This window comes from Cololabis saira, chromosome 15 (genome assembly GCF_033807715.1).
Source record: "Cololabis saira isolate AMF1-May2022 chromosome 15, fColSai1.1, whole genome shotgun sequence".
Taxonomy (NCBI): Eukaryota; Metazoa; Chordata; class Actinopteri; order Beloniformes; family Belonidae; genus Cololabis; species Cololabis saira.
Genome location: NC_084601.1, coordinates 29,561,505 through 29,575,208, shown reverse-complemented (window position 1 = coordinate 29,575,208; position 13,704 = coordinate 29,561,505). Strand labels below are relative to the sequence as shown.

The window sequence follows — 13,704 nt, the reverse complement described above, 5'->3', positions numbered from 1 at the left end:
TGTTATTGTGCTGCAGTTGAATACAAGCTCATATGGAAACTAGCAGAACCAGGATGGAGCTGATGTCACTCGTTTTCTCCCGGGCTGCAAACAAACCAATCTCTTCTGTGATTCAGTCGTCGTAACGAGGTTTTATTCAATCTATTTTATGGTTTTTAGAAGTCAGAAACCTTTGCAACTATTGCAAACAAGCACTTTAGTACGAAACAGGGCCATCGGTCTGGTGCTTGTTCGCGTGCTCGTTCTGCCCTTCAGGCATTTAAGTGTAAAATGTCATGTTTTGAACTTGTAGAATGGTTTCCTGTAGACTTTTATTTTGACGTTCGAATTTGCGCTCAAACAGGAAGTCGGTCTGAAAGTAGCTCGACCTCGTTTCAGTCGTTCAGTTTGCTCATAACAGCAGAGAAACATCTTTGTACGAGTTAATTCCCCAGTAGAGGTGTCGCTTGAATGTATTCTCTCATTTTCATTAAAACTTTAGTTAGTGTGTTAATTTACACATGTCTATATATTTACATTATATTTCCTTGTTAGGAGAGTAATTAAGTGTCAATGTTAAAAACCTTGGATTCTTTTTTGGATGCTATAATTAATTCATGGAGATGTTAACAGTTAACAACGTTTATGGCTTTACTAATTGCAATGTTTTACTGTTTGTTTCCTGGTTTCAGTCTCTTTCATCTTTCATCCAATGTGGATTCAGTTCAACGTGAAGAAGGAAAATTAATCTACAAAAATTATTCAGGGCAGTCTTCATGTTGATGGATACGAGAGTTTAGCTCATTGTAGTTGAAGTTAACACCTCAGCGAGGACAGTACAGTGCCCTCTGTGGATAAGACGTATATAACACCTGGATATAAACCCTGAAACATCCGTTCCCACGGCATGTTGCTCTGCATCTCCACCGTCCGGCCTGATGACGACCAGAACCAGAGTTTGGTAGGAAGTGACTCCTACTTGATGATGTTACGCGCATAAATTAACAGACTGAGTTAACACCCACGTCGACACTCTGACAGCGTGCTGAGGAGAGGAATAAAAAAGTGAGGGGTCTGCTGCCACGGCGACTCGTCTGTCCAAAAGAATATTTTACTCCGACAGAAGACATTTTAAGGCATAAATAAATTCCTCCGGTTATTCCCCGAGAGAAGTCTTGTGAAAGTCATCGGCCGCATGTTTTCAGTCATGAAAAAGCCAGAGGTCAGCGACCTTTCCTCCCGACACACTTCCAGTAACGACCTCTCTGTGACGATGTCTTCAGCAGTGACGCCAGGCTTCACATCAGTGTTGTTTTCGTCAACGATGACGAAATTATTTCGTTGACGCACCTTTTTTTCATGACGATAACAAGACGGTGACGAGCTTAACGTGGCTCTTTGATGACTAAAACATGACGAGACCTGTTTGAGTTTTCGTTGACGAGACGAGAGGAAAATGTTAGTGGGTTAGACGTTCAAAATGCATGACATTTCTACCTGCCTTTGACATGTTTGAGTGATTCTAGAACAGGGGTCGGCAACCCAAAACGTTGAAAGAGCCATATTGGATCAAAAACACAAAGAACAAATATGTCTGGAGCCGCAAAAAATGAAAAGTCTTGTATAAGCCTTAGAATGAAGGCAATGGCGAAAGGCGAAATGTCGAGAAAAAAGTCAAAATGTCGAGAAAAAAGTCAAAATTTCAAGAAAAAAGTCGAAATGTCGAGAAAAAAGTCGCAATGTCGAGAAAAAAATCAAAATTTCGAGAAAAAAGGCAAAATGACGAGAAAAAAATCAAAATTTTGAGAAAAAAGGCGAAATGTCGAGAAAAAAGTCGAAATGTCGAGAAAAAAGTTGAAATGTCGAGAAAAAAAATCAAAATGTCAAGATTATAAAGGAAAGGAAAAAAGAAGAAAAAAAGAGAACAGAAGAAAAAAAGAAAAAAAAAGGTCAAACATTTTTGAAAAAGCTCTAGGAGCCACTAGGGCGGCGCTAAAGAGCCGCATGCGGCTCTAGAGCCGCGGGTTGCCGACCCCTGGTCTAGAACGTAGATGAAAATATAGCATTTGAGACCTGTTGCTGTTCCCCATGTGTCTAAATGAACAGAACACTTGGCTCACTCTATTTGTAACGTTAGTAGCATGTTTAACCATGTTTACATTCAGTGACGGTGTGGCCCTTATGTTAAACTGGTAGAGTTATATGTGCAGCTTTATCATACTAGAGTCTGCTAGCTTTAGGCTAAAACAGAATATACCTTTATTATCGTAAATATTGGTGAAAGTACTTTGTTTTATCTTTTCTTTTTTTACCTAAAACTGACTAAAACTGGACTAAAACCTTTTTCAGTTTTCATCGACTAAAACTAGACAAAAACTATCACATATAGAAATGACTAAAATGTGACTAAAACTTTACATGGGACTGATAACGACTAGATTAATCCGAATTGTTTCTGTGTCTGATCCAGTCATCACGGTTGTTTCTTTTCTCTGCAAACACCAAGAACTTTCATGTGAATCTTGGTTGTTTTTTTCAATCTTTGCTAATTAAAGTCCATCAAATTAACACCATCCCTTATAATTAACATTAATGAGTCAGCTTGCCGGCGTGCGTTTTAAAAACAGAGGAAGGTCGGAGGTACCAGACTGTCCGGGTTCCACCCACCTGGTCCTGCGGCGTTGGCCACCGTCACCCACTCCAGACACACCGAGTAGCCGCTGCCTTTGCTGTCCTGCGGGTCTTTCTGGAGGTGGAGCAGCAGCACCTCCACGGTGTGGACGCCGGCCTGGACGCCGGGCTGGACGTGCGAGACGCTGTGCAGGATGGTGAAGGGCTGCCCCATGTCCTCGGTGAAGAGCGGCTGCGGGAAAAGGAAATAGATGGCATTAAGCGTGATTTATGGTTGTGCACCTACATGATAGCTAGCATTTATATCTGTTGACGCTTGCGTCGCTCTGTAATTACAGCAGCTTCTTTTCTGCAGCGCTGACCCCTCGTCGTGCTGACCGTGCTCTTGTTTACTTCTTTTATGCATCTCCGATATGTCAACGACGCAAACAAAGTATATCTAATCTGAGTGAGTTCAGGCTGTCCAAATTGTAAGATAGAAAATCTCTGAAAATCTTCTAAACTTGCTCTCTAACTGGCTCACAGAGCTTCTCCCGCCACTGCTATGCTGACGACACCCCGGTCTACCCATCACTCCCATTAGTGACTCCATGGTCTCAGCGTGGACCGCTGCTCGCCTCACCGATGTCTCCTCTCAGGGGAAGGAACATCACTTTCAGCTACGCCTCTCCAAGACTGAACTGTTGGTAACCCCCGGCAACCACACCATCCACCCTGACCTTTAAATTCAAGACTGGCGCCTCATGTCTGAGTCAAACCGAGGTGTTGAGGAACCTGGGTGTCATGACTGATGACCAGCTATCATTCAATGACCAGAATGCTCTGCTGTGATCGAGTTACAGATTATCCGAGAACACGGCGCCGCCCACAAAAGGCTGGCGTCACACCAGTCCTCATTAGCTCCACTGCTGACTGGTGTCTGCGGGTATAAAGTTCTCAAAAAAACGAAGATTGTAGGTCACTACAAACACCAACATTTTATTCTTTAATCCAGAAAAGGACAGTAAGAAGTAAGAGTCTAAAAAGCACACTACCGTACTGCCTTACTTTATGACACTGTTGCACTTTTATTTGTTTATTTGTTTACATGCCTGCTGGGTATTTTAAGTTGAGCTGCTGTTTTTATTTAATTCAAATTTATGTCTAAATCTGACTATTATTACTTTATTGTTTGAGCTACCTCCAAGAGAACTGCGCTGTTTAAGTGCTAAATGATGAAATAAGGCGAATAAAATAAAAATAGGGGACAACCTGGATCTGTTAATTTTGCTTTTGTTCATTTTTTTAATGTGTTACGAAAGTATTGGATTGGGACTCGGTATCGGCCTAATGGGGACGTCCCTTCTCTTCCCGCTGACAGAAAGCCTGACAAATCGCCCCCGCCCCCCACCAAGTTTACACACCAGAACATAAAAACTATTCGTTCCCGTCTTATCTGCGAGCAGCACACGTTACCGGAGGTCTATCCTCCGCTCTGTAAAAGAAGCATTTCTCATGATTGAACCAATAAAACGCTAATTCAGACCGGTATTTCTCCGTCGGTGTCCATCGCTGCCTCTTTGATGAAGCCCGACTTTAATGCGTAAATACATCCGGCTGACGAGTCGGTTTATTATCGGCATCTTCACAACCTGAGAAATGCAGGATGGAGCCACTCCGGTCCCTCGGAGACTCAACCGTAGAGCGATGTTAATCCCTTCCCTCTTTATTAGTTCCTGGTTACGGTTTCCTCTGGTATCAGAGGATGTAATAAAGGACCAGAAAATGTGAGAGTGGTTTGCACTCAATTGCCCACACTGTCTCCAGCAATATTGTAGCTCACCAAGTTGTTTATTTAACATTTTTGGAGTAATAAAAGAAAAACGACTTAAATTTTTCCAACCAAATTCCCTCCATCTCCATCCAATCCATCATAGATTCTCAATCCCCCTCTGACAACGCTATGTTTAATTCTTTTGCCCATTCCACTTTTATGTACTTGTTTTTTTTTCCCTGTTGCTTCAGTAAACCTCTTTACAGTTTGGAGACAATTCTTAAAGGAGTTTGCTTATAAGCACCTGTCAACACCTCAATCACATCATTCCCTTCCAGTGAGATTTCCTTCTTCATTTCTGTGTCATAAAAGTGTCTCAGTTGTAAATATCTGTAGAAATCGCCATCTTCCTTTCCAGGACATTTTAATGCTCCTCTACTTCCATGTGGTCTCTGTGAGCACCTCACTCCGTTAACAGCTACTTTTATTGGAAATTAATGAGGTGAAGTCGACATGAACTTTCAGTGGCAAGAATTCATGGTGCGGGACCCAGGACATTAAAAATATGGACACATTGAAAATATCTATCAATATTTTTTTTTTTTTTTGCTTTCTTGTCTTGCTTGTCCTGTTGTTGTGTTATTGTTGTCTTGTTGGGCCGCTACAGGGTGGGTGGGGGGACAGGTGATTTAAAGGTGCTATACAATTGTGTCCATAATTGTTCCATTTAATTGTATGCATCAACAAAATAATAAAAAACACTTGATCACAAAAAAAAGGACATTTTACCTTTTTTTACTCATTTTCCAGGTTTTCCAGGACGCGTGGGAACTCTGCACAGACTGTTATCAATTCTCAAACATAAACTTACACATTGAAGTTATTTACTGCTGAACCCTTGTTGCTCTGGACTTCTCTTAAGAGGGATGTCGAGAGACGACTGAAAGGCAGTAGAAAAGCTACAGCTGCTTTCCCACATTTTGTGGGAACTATTTTTCTCTCCGCAGCTTGAAACTGCTGTCAATCAAAAGCCATGAACAACTGTCTTTACTCACTTCCCACTTGGCGTGAGCGCCGTCGCCCCTCTTGCCGGTGCGGAGGAGCTGCAGTCGGCCGCCGCCGTCAGACAGAGCCGCCCAGGTGGCCGAGGTGAGGCTGAGCGAAGCGCAGAGACGGTCCTGGCACTGGCCCGGTTCTGCCATCCGGTACACCTCTCTGGGCTTCCCCAGGGCCGTGTCCTGGAGTCACATCAGATAAAACATTAAAACTGCGCAGAGTCGTCTAAAATAGGAGTTTACAAGCCGCTGAAAGAACTCATTTATTATTTGTTCTTACAAACAAACTGGGGGGCGCTCAGTGAGTATGGGGTCCAGGTCTATTAAGGGCTGTCCGGTCTCTGTATGATCGGAGCAGGAGTTTGGTTCACATCGCCGGCAGTAGATCAGACTTGTTCCCGGTGCATGTTGGACTCCGGCAGGGCTGCCCTTTGTCACCGGTCCTGTTCATAATTTTTATGGACAGGATTTCTAGGCGTAACCAGGGGCCGGAGGGGATCCGGTTTGGGAACCACAGGATTTATTCTCTGCTTTTTGCGGATGATGTTGTCCTGTTGGCTTCATCGGACCGGGACCTTCAACATGTGCTGGGGCAGTTTGAGGCCGATGTGAAGTGGCAGGGTTTGAGAGGGGAAAGGGTGGCGTGCCTTCTCCGGGTGGGTGGAGAAGTCCTGCCTCAGGTGGAGGAGTTCAAGTATCTCGGGGTCTTGTTCACGAGTGAGGGAACAATGGAGCGTGAGATTGACAGACGAATTGGTGCAGCGTCCGCAGTTACGTGGTCGGTGTACCGGACCGTCGTGGTGAAGAAGGAGCTGAGTCGAAAGGCGAAGCTCTCGATTTACCGGTCAATCTACGCACCTACCCTCACCTATGGTCATGAACTTTGGGTAGTGACCGAAAGGACAAGATCGCGGATACAAGCGGCTGAGATGAGTTTCCTCCGCAGGGTGGCTGGACGCTCCCTTAGAGATAGGGTGAGGAGTTCGGTCACCTGGGAGGAGCTCGGAGTCGAGCCGCTGCTCCTTCACATTGAGAGGAGTCAGCTGAGGTGGCTTGGGCATCTGTATCGGATCCTCCTGGACGCCTCCCTAGGGAGGTGTTCCAGGCATGTCCCTCCTCCCTAGGGAGGTGTTCCAGGCATGTCCCACCGGGAGGAGACCCCGGGGAAGACCCAGGACACGCTGGAGAGACTATGTCTCTCGGCTGGCCTGGGAATGCCTCGGACGAGCTTGAGCTGAAGTCCTCGCACCCTGTGGTTGACCTGACGGCCTACAACACCACGAGGGACTCTGTAATGAGCCTCGTCTGAGGGTTCGGTCCTGGAGGCAGGCGACCCCCCCCAGCGTCGGGAGAGTTCGCTTACGAGCCCGGCCGGGGCGCTTGCCGGTGGGCTTTCATGAACGATGGCGTGAACGTAGCAAGTTCAGGTCCAACCGCTCTAATGAGGCCGATACTGGAGCAACGCGAGCGCGGGCCGGTGGCTAAAAACTTGGCTCGTCCGTCTCGAGGTTCCACCATCGAGACGGCCAGAGCGATAAGAGTAGCGCCGAGCTGCTCGGTCATCTCGGGGCCTTCAGCTCCAGGTATGACATCGAGACCTCCTGAACTCTCCGGCCTTTACTACAATCACACAAGCCATGTCAGTAAAGCCGTAAAACACATCTTTGAGCACTTCTTCAGACTCCAGCTGGCGTTCGCTGCACTTCATCCCCACATCAAACGAGGAACCGCCGCGAGGCTCCGCGGTTGTCACCTCAGCTAGCGTCACCTTCCTCGTACCTGCAGCTCCACACTGGTGTTGTTTCTGTCAGTCAGTTTCAATTCTAGTTTTAGTCTAGTCTTTGGGTCCAGCTATCATTTTAGTTTTTATTAGTTTTAGTCACGTTCATTCTCCTTTTAGTCGTGTCAAGTTTCAGTCGACTAAAAGTCTGAGCATTTTAGTCTTATTTTAGTCAGAATTGTCTATTTTAGTCTAGTATTAGTCAAAGATTGTATTTAGACAAACCCATTTTACAATTCACACAAGGTTATCTTATTATTATTATTATTATTGTTATTATTATTATATTATTGTTACCTTATAGACTCAAGAATACATTCATTCCAGACACAGAAGACTCTCATTTGAGTTTCCAACATATTTATTTTTCCACATTTCTGCCCGTCTTTTTCTTTTCCGAGTAGATTTTTCTTAATGTACTCCTTCATTTCTGACTTCCTTCTATACCTTCCTCCCTCCCTCTTTCATTTCTATTCATAACTTCCTTCCTTCCCATTTTCTCTTCCATTTCTTTGTTCCTTCCTTCCTTAACTTCTTCCTCCCTCCCTCCATCCATCCTTCAGTCCATTCATACCTTCCTTCCTTTGTTTCTTCATACCTTCTCTATTCCTTCCTTCCTTCCTTCCTTCCTTCCTTCCTTCCTTCCTTCCTTCCTTCCTTCCTTCCTTCCTTCCTTCCTTCCTTCCTTCCTTCCTTCCTTCCTTCCTTCCTTCCTTCCTTCCTTCCTTCCTTCCTTCCTTCCTTCCTTCCTTCCTTCCTTCCTTCCTTCCTTCCTTCCTTCCTTCCTTCCTTCCTTCCTTCCTTCCTTCCTTCCTTCCTTCCTTCCTTCCTTCCTTCCTTCCTTCCTTCCTTCCTTCCTTCCTTCCTTCCTTCCTTCCTTCCCTCCCCTCCCCTCCCCTCCCCTCCCCTCCCCTCCCCTCTGCACCTTTCCTTCTTCGACACATTGGGTTTTCTTTTCCACATCTATGTAGGAAAGTGTATCCAAAGATGGTTCTTCTTCTTCTTCTTCTCCAGCCCTGCGTTTCTCGATGTAACTTTGTTTTTAATTGACGTGAATCTAGAGCTCTGCGTTAACGGCATCAGCCTCTAACTCTGCAGCTGCATCTTCTGGATCTGATTCCATAACAACTTGGATATCAAGGATCTTTGTTGGAACATTTTAGCATAGTTTTTATTTTGAAATCTACATTTTAGTCTGGTTTTTATTCCTCTACGATATTGAATTATATATTTTATTATCGTTATCGTCACATGACCAGCATTTTCGTTGCGTTTCGTTTTCCTCAGGTGATAAAGGTTCGTTGACGACGATATTTAGTCATAATTTTTGTTGACGAAAGCAACTTTAGTCCAGACCTCAGCATCAGCCAGGGAGGTTTTCAGGATCTCACTAGTCACCTCATCCCCACCGGGGGGGAACTGCCACATAAACAAAGCTCCTGTGATCACAAGACCACTGCAACTCGTCCACTAAAATAAAGTGGCAATTAAACCTCCGTGAATCGCTGCAACTGCCACGACACATTTACTCTCAGAAGGGCCCTTCTGAAGAGGATAACATCTAATCTGAGAAATCTGGAGATGATCCGTCACGTAGCGACACGTACAACTTCACATACGGTGACATATCTGCTCGCCTTCCTTCTCCGCTGTGTGAAGAAAAAGCTCCTTCTTTTTTCCTAAAAAAGGACCAGAGATCAGCCGCCAGGTCTCGCATCAGATTTTTTTTTTTACTTTATTTTTGTATTTTAGTTTTTACAGTAACACAAATATAACACGGATGTACCTGCTGATGAACATATGAACAGATATGATACCAGGGTCGGCACAATACAGTCAGTCTTTTCTGTGTTCATTTCTTGTTTTCTGGGTTACTTTTCCAACATTTCCACCGAGAGTAAAGGTGACAGGAGGCTTTAATAGGGTCCTGAGTGTGATATGAATTCAGTCCATATCCTCCTTAGTCCATAAAACTTTTGAGCACATAGAGAGTTTACCTTGATATCTGATAAATAGGCGACAAAGAAATAATAATAATAATAATGAGGTGCATGTTGTAGTAATTGTTAAAGGAAAGAAAGAAAATGTTCATAATATGTTAACATAAAAGGTTTTCTTTTACAACATTCATGTGCATCACCCATTTGTACCAATACTTGTCAAATTTTTCTGCGCAGAGTCTGAGAGAAAATGTCAAGCTTTCCATGACAAACATCTCCTTTACAAATGTTACCCACTCTCTTTTTGTTGGTGGCTCTTTGTTTAGCCATTTCCTCATTATTGTTTTCTTGGAAGCTACTAGTAATATTTTAAGGAGGTATTTAGTTTAGTTGGTATATTTCCCAGATATATTGTACAGAAATTATGTTCAATCTTAGAGCCAAGTATGGAATTTATTTCTGATGTTATTTCTCGCCAATAAGATTGGATTGCCGGGCAATTCCAAAATATGTGAAAATGGTCAGGCATAGAGTTGTTGCATGGTCTCCAACATTGCCCTGATTCTGGTCTGCCATTTTGTAAACATTTTATTCTTGGGGCGATGGAGAATCTTATCATACTCAGAGCAGATTGATTTTTAATGCACCTTTGAGCTCATCTCCTGCAGCCTTTGAGGCGTCGTGAACCGCCGGTAATAGCCCCCGTCTCCCTTCACACGAGCACAAAAGCCCCGTAGAGGAGGGTAATTATCATGTGATCACTGTAATTAAAGTCTGAGAAACACATTTCCATGAATTTAATTTAATAACGTTGAATCTGAAAGTGGAAAAGCTCATTGCGTAGGTCGCTTTGGACATAAAAGAAACGGCCGGCGCAGCAGCATTATCGCTAATTATGGTCAACGGGGGCCCCGAGATAAAAGAGCCGTAGCTGAACAGGTCATCGGGATGATTTTCCTCCTCCTGTTAACATCTTAGTAACGGTGATAATCCTGGTTCAGAACCAGGAATCAATAATGTAATCACGCTGAGGGATTAAATATGGAAATAACCAAAACCTGAATCTACTGTAATGCCTCTGAAGAAGAAACCAGTATCCTCGTCCGAACACTGAGATCTGACCATCTCAACCGAGAAGAGACCGTGCTGGGTTGAGATGACGACCAGCTGCTGGACGTCTTCGTGGTGCTGTCAAACGACGCCACCTACTGGCAATTTCCAGCATCACAATCACATATTTATCTGCAAACAAATACAGTTTCTGAGTGTTTTCTCTTCTTTCTATTCTTCTCTACGAAGGCTGTGCTGCAAGTGACAGTTAAAAGATCTGGTGTTGCTACATTTATCCCTTTTCCACCAAACCGGTTCCAAGCTGGTTCTGGTTCTGAGCCAGTGCTGAGTTTGGAACCGGGCTTTCTGTTTCCACTGACAAAGAACTGGCTCTGGTTCCAAAGTAGCACCAACTCTTTGCTGGGTTTAGAGGAAAGAACCGCTTACGTAAGCGGAGGGGGTGGAGTTATTAAGACCAACGGCAATAGCAAGACTGGGAGACGGAGACATTTTCAAATAAGGATGAATCTGGATTCAGCAAAGCATCATGGGTCTGAGGAGGAGACAACCTGTCTTTTAGAGATGTGTCCACGGAGGAGCTACGAGGACCAAGTCCTGTTAGAGCAGATGCCTTGTTGTTGCTGCAACTTTCACGCAAACGCACCGACATAACTGACGTTTGCAGCAACGTAATGACGTGGCTCCCCTTAGCACCCCAGCTGTGGAAAAACAAACTGGTTCTTAGCTGGTTCCCAAGTTGAACGAGTTATGAATCAGAACCAGCTCTGGACCGGTTCCGGTTTGGTGGAAAAGGGGTAATAGAGGGTCTGCATTGACGTCACTTCCCCACTGGACCACGTCCCTTTACTCGCACTGAGTGGCAAAACATCAGCAAAAATGGCTGCAACTAGTGGAGAAGACGGGATAACAGACGATTATGGGCTTAAATTAAAGGCAGTTGGACTTGACAGTGACCTGTACAGTTACCCCAAGAACCAGTGGTCCATGGACATTAATATTTGGCCACGAATCCATTTTCCTGATATTTATATGTACTTAATTTCTACGCCGGGGAAATACACGAAGCAAAGCTTGAAGGCATACAAAAGTCTTGACGCTTGGTCCTACTTCAAGGCAGGATTTGTTGGTGAAATTAAAGTGATGAGGTCACCAAACTTTATGATTTGACCGTTTAACGTTAGCTACCCAAAAATCCAACATTACCTGATACAAAATGCAAATCCACGTTTCGGTGCCTGGAATCCAGTTGTTTCTGCAAATTGCAGCGATCCATTTGTCTCTCTTAAGCTTATTTTTCGGCAGTCTGTAAAGCGATAACTCCGATTTCTTGCTAAATCTATGAGTACAGTCGATCGCACAACAGCTCTTTCCCATTTTAGATGTTTTCCAGTTGCTCAAACTGAAAGTTTACGCTGCCACTCAGTCTTTCTGCCACTCAGTGGGCGAAACCCGCTGTGAAGTCGCATCTGTGGCGCCATGCGCATTCCCTCTATAGGGTGGCTTTAACGTAGAGCTGTGGGGATTTAAAAGCCGTACCAGAGTGACGGTGAGGTTCAGAACTCGTCCTTTGCAGTCCACGAACAAAACGCTGTCTTCGTACCAAGGGTCCCGGTGCAGGTAGTTGTACATGCCGAAGGCCCGCATGTGCTCCAGGGTGTAGTGCGTGTCCTTCAGCTGGACCTCCTCCACGGCTGCATTGGGAAGGAAAAGGTTTACGATGGTGTGACAAGTTACCTGAGGACCCGCGGTAATTTGTGATAGTTATTGTGAGAGTTATAAACAAAGCAGATTATCGAGAACCAACAAATAGATTATTCATAAATTCAAATGTGCTTAAATTCAGAGATTTAGTAGACCTTAAAACAGCACAATTTATGTTTAAAATCAACAACAAAACACTTCCTGACAGTATTCAGAAGCTCTTCCAAAGCAGTTAGCCAATATGAACTAAGGGGAACATATATGTTCAGGAAAACAAAGGAAAGAACCAACGTTAAACAACGATGCATCTCAGTGACACCAGTTTCAACAGTGATGCAGGCAAAAGGTGGAGGTGACAAAATGTGCATTTTTGGGTGGTGGTGCAGAAAAAAATTAGATAAACGGATCTAAATAACATATGGAAGCTGAAATATTACAATTATTGCAGTAATTAATACCTTACCAAGGAAAGTCTCCTCACTATTTCTTTCTTAGGTCTTTGTTGTCTTTACAGGGTATATTTTGTAAATGAAGGTGGGTGTGTTCTGGTTTTAAAATGTAGTATTTTCCATATAACTATAATGAGTACCTACAATAAAAGTATATTTTAGAACATGCCGTAGACTTTAACTCTATTTGTCATATTGTATTAAAAGACCATCTATGAATGATGATTAAATCTATGAATGATGATTAAATCTATGAACGATGATTAAAAATCAACATTAAATCATTTCAGTATTTAGATATTAGTAGTTCAGTATTAGTTAAGACGCTTGTCCCTAATAGATTAATGAATTAAGTAATTAATTAATTTTTATTTCGAACATGTATACAAATTTTTTTTAAATAAACAGTAACATCTTCATATTCACATATTTTCAAAAAAAAGAGGAGTAGGAAGAAGTATACACTTTTTCCTAGTTCCTACCCCTTTATAACTCTATGAATTTACATTGTTATTGTTAATTAATATCCATATAAATATAGTCTATAAATACTACGTAAACATGGCTATTACTACATAATTATCCATATAAGTATTTAGAAAATATAAATATTACATAAATATTATATCAATATATAGAAAATAAAAATATTATATAAATCAATATAAATATACACTAAATAAACTACATAAATATCCCTATAAATATATATGCTACATACCTAATAATATATAACATATATTACATAATTATAACTATCCCTCTCAACATATAATATATACTACATAAATATCTAAACATATCTTAAGCAAGTATAATATACCTTTTTCCCTATTTTATTTGTTTCTCACACTCCTCGTTAACCCATTTCCTCTTCCTGTTTTTAAATAATTTTTTGTATCTCTTTTTAAACAGATTTATGTTAGTACTTTGTTCCATTTCCTGCTAGATAAAGCTACTCTGACGTCACTTTGCGTTATCAAATGTGTTTTTAGAGCATAAGTAGCCCGTGAAAGCGTCAGTAATGAGTTAATCCTCTTGTTTTGGTGAAACTGTGTGGGTTTCAGGTGTGTGTTTAGCCACGCGCTAACATCCTCACCTGCGTCCAGCTCGATGTTGTACGTGGGAATCGCATCCAGAGACAGTCGATAACTCTCAAAATTGAGGTCCAAAAGCTCCCTGTTGACCTTCAGGGAGTAGTTAGACGCAGCCATGGCTTTTGGAAATAACTACAGTATCCACAAATGAATAAATGAGGCAGAAGAGTGAAAAAGATGTGCACTATCGCCTTGTTTCAGACGGAGCCATTTAGCAGCGACACTCCCGAGGCATCACGGGAAGTCGA

The 13,704-nt window shown here is 42.8% G+C and overlaps 2 protein-coding genes across 2 annotated transcripts in view; both read right to left on the bottom strand.

Annotated features, from left to right (window-relative positions):
- Positions 1 to 13,653, bottom strand: part of LOC133460590 (nudC domain-containing protein 1-like) — a 40,737-nt gene extending 27,084 nt beyond the window's left edge. Inside the window, exons 1-4 of the mRNA XM_061741235.1 lie at positions 13,459 to 13,653; positions 11,746 to 11,900; positions 5,419 to 5,601; positions 2,647 to 2,842 (exon numbers count right to left, since the gene is read on the bottom strand). Coding sequence (XP_061597219.1) covers positions 2,647 to 2,842; positions 5,419 to 5,601; positions 11,746 to 11,900; positions 13,459 to 13,573 — 649 coding nt within the window. The 5' untranslated portion in view covers positions 13,574 to 13,653. The remainder of the gene's footprint in view (positions 1 to 2,646; positions 2,843 to 5,418; positions 5,602 to 11,745; positions 11,901 to 13,458) is intronic.
- The window catches only part of LOC133460585 (sodium/hydrogen exchanger 3-like), a 249,309-nt gene continuing 240,412 nt past the window's right edge, over positions 4,808 to 13,704 (bottom strand). The window contains exon 17 of the mRNA XM_061741231.1: positions 4,808 to 4,820. The gene's annotated coding sequence lies outside the window, so the exon portion shown is untranslated. The remainder of the gene's footprint in view (positions 4,821 to 13,704) is intronic.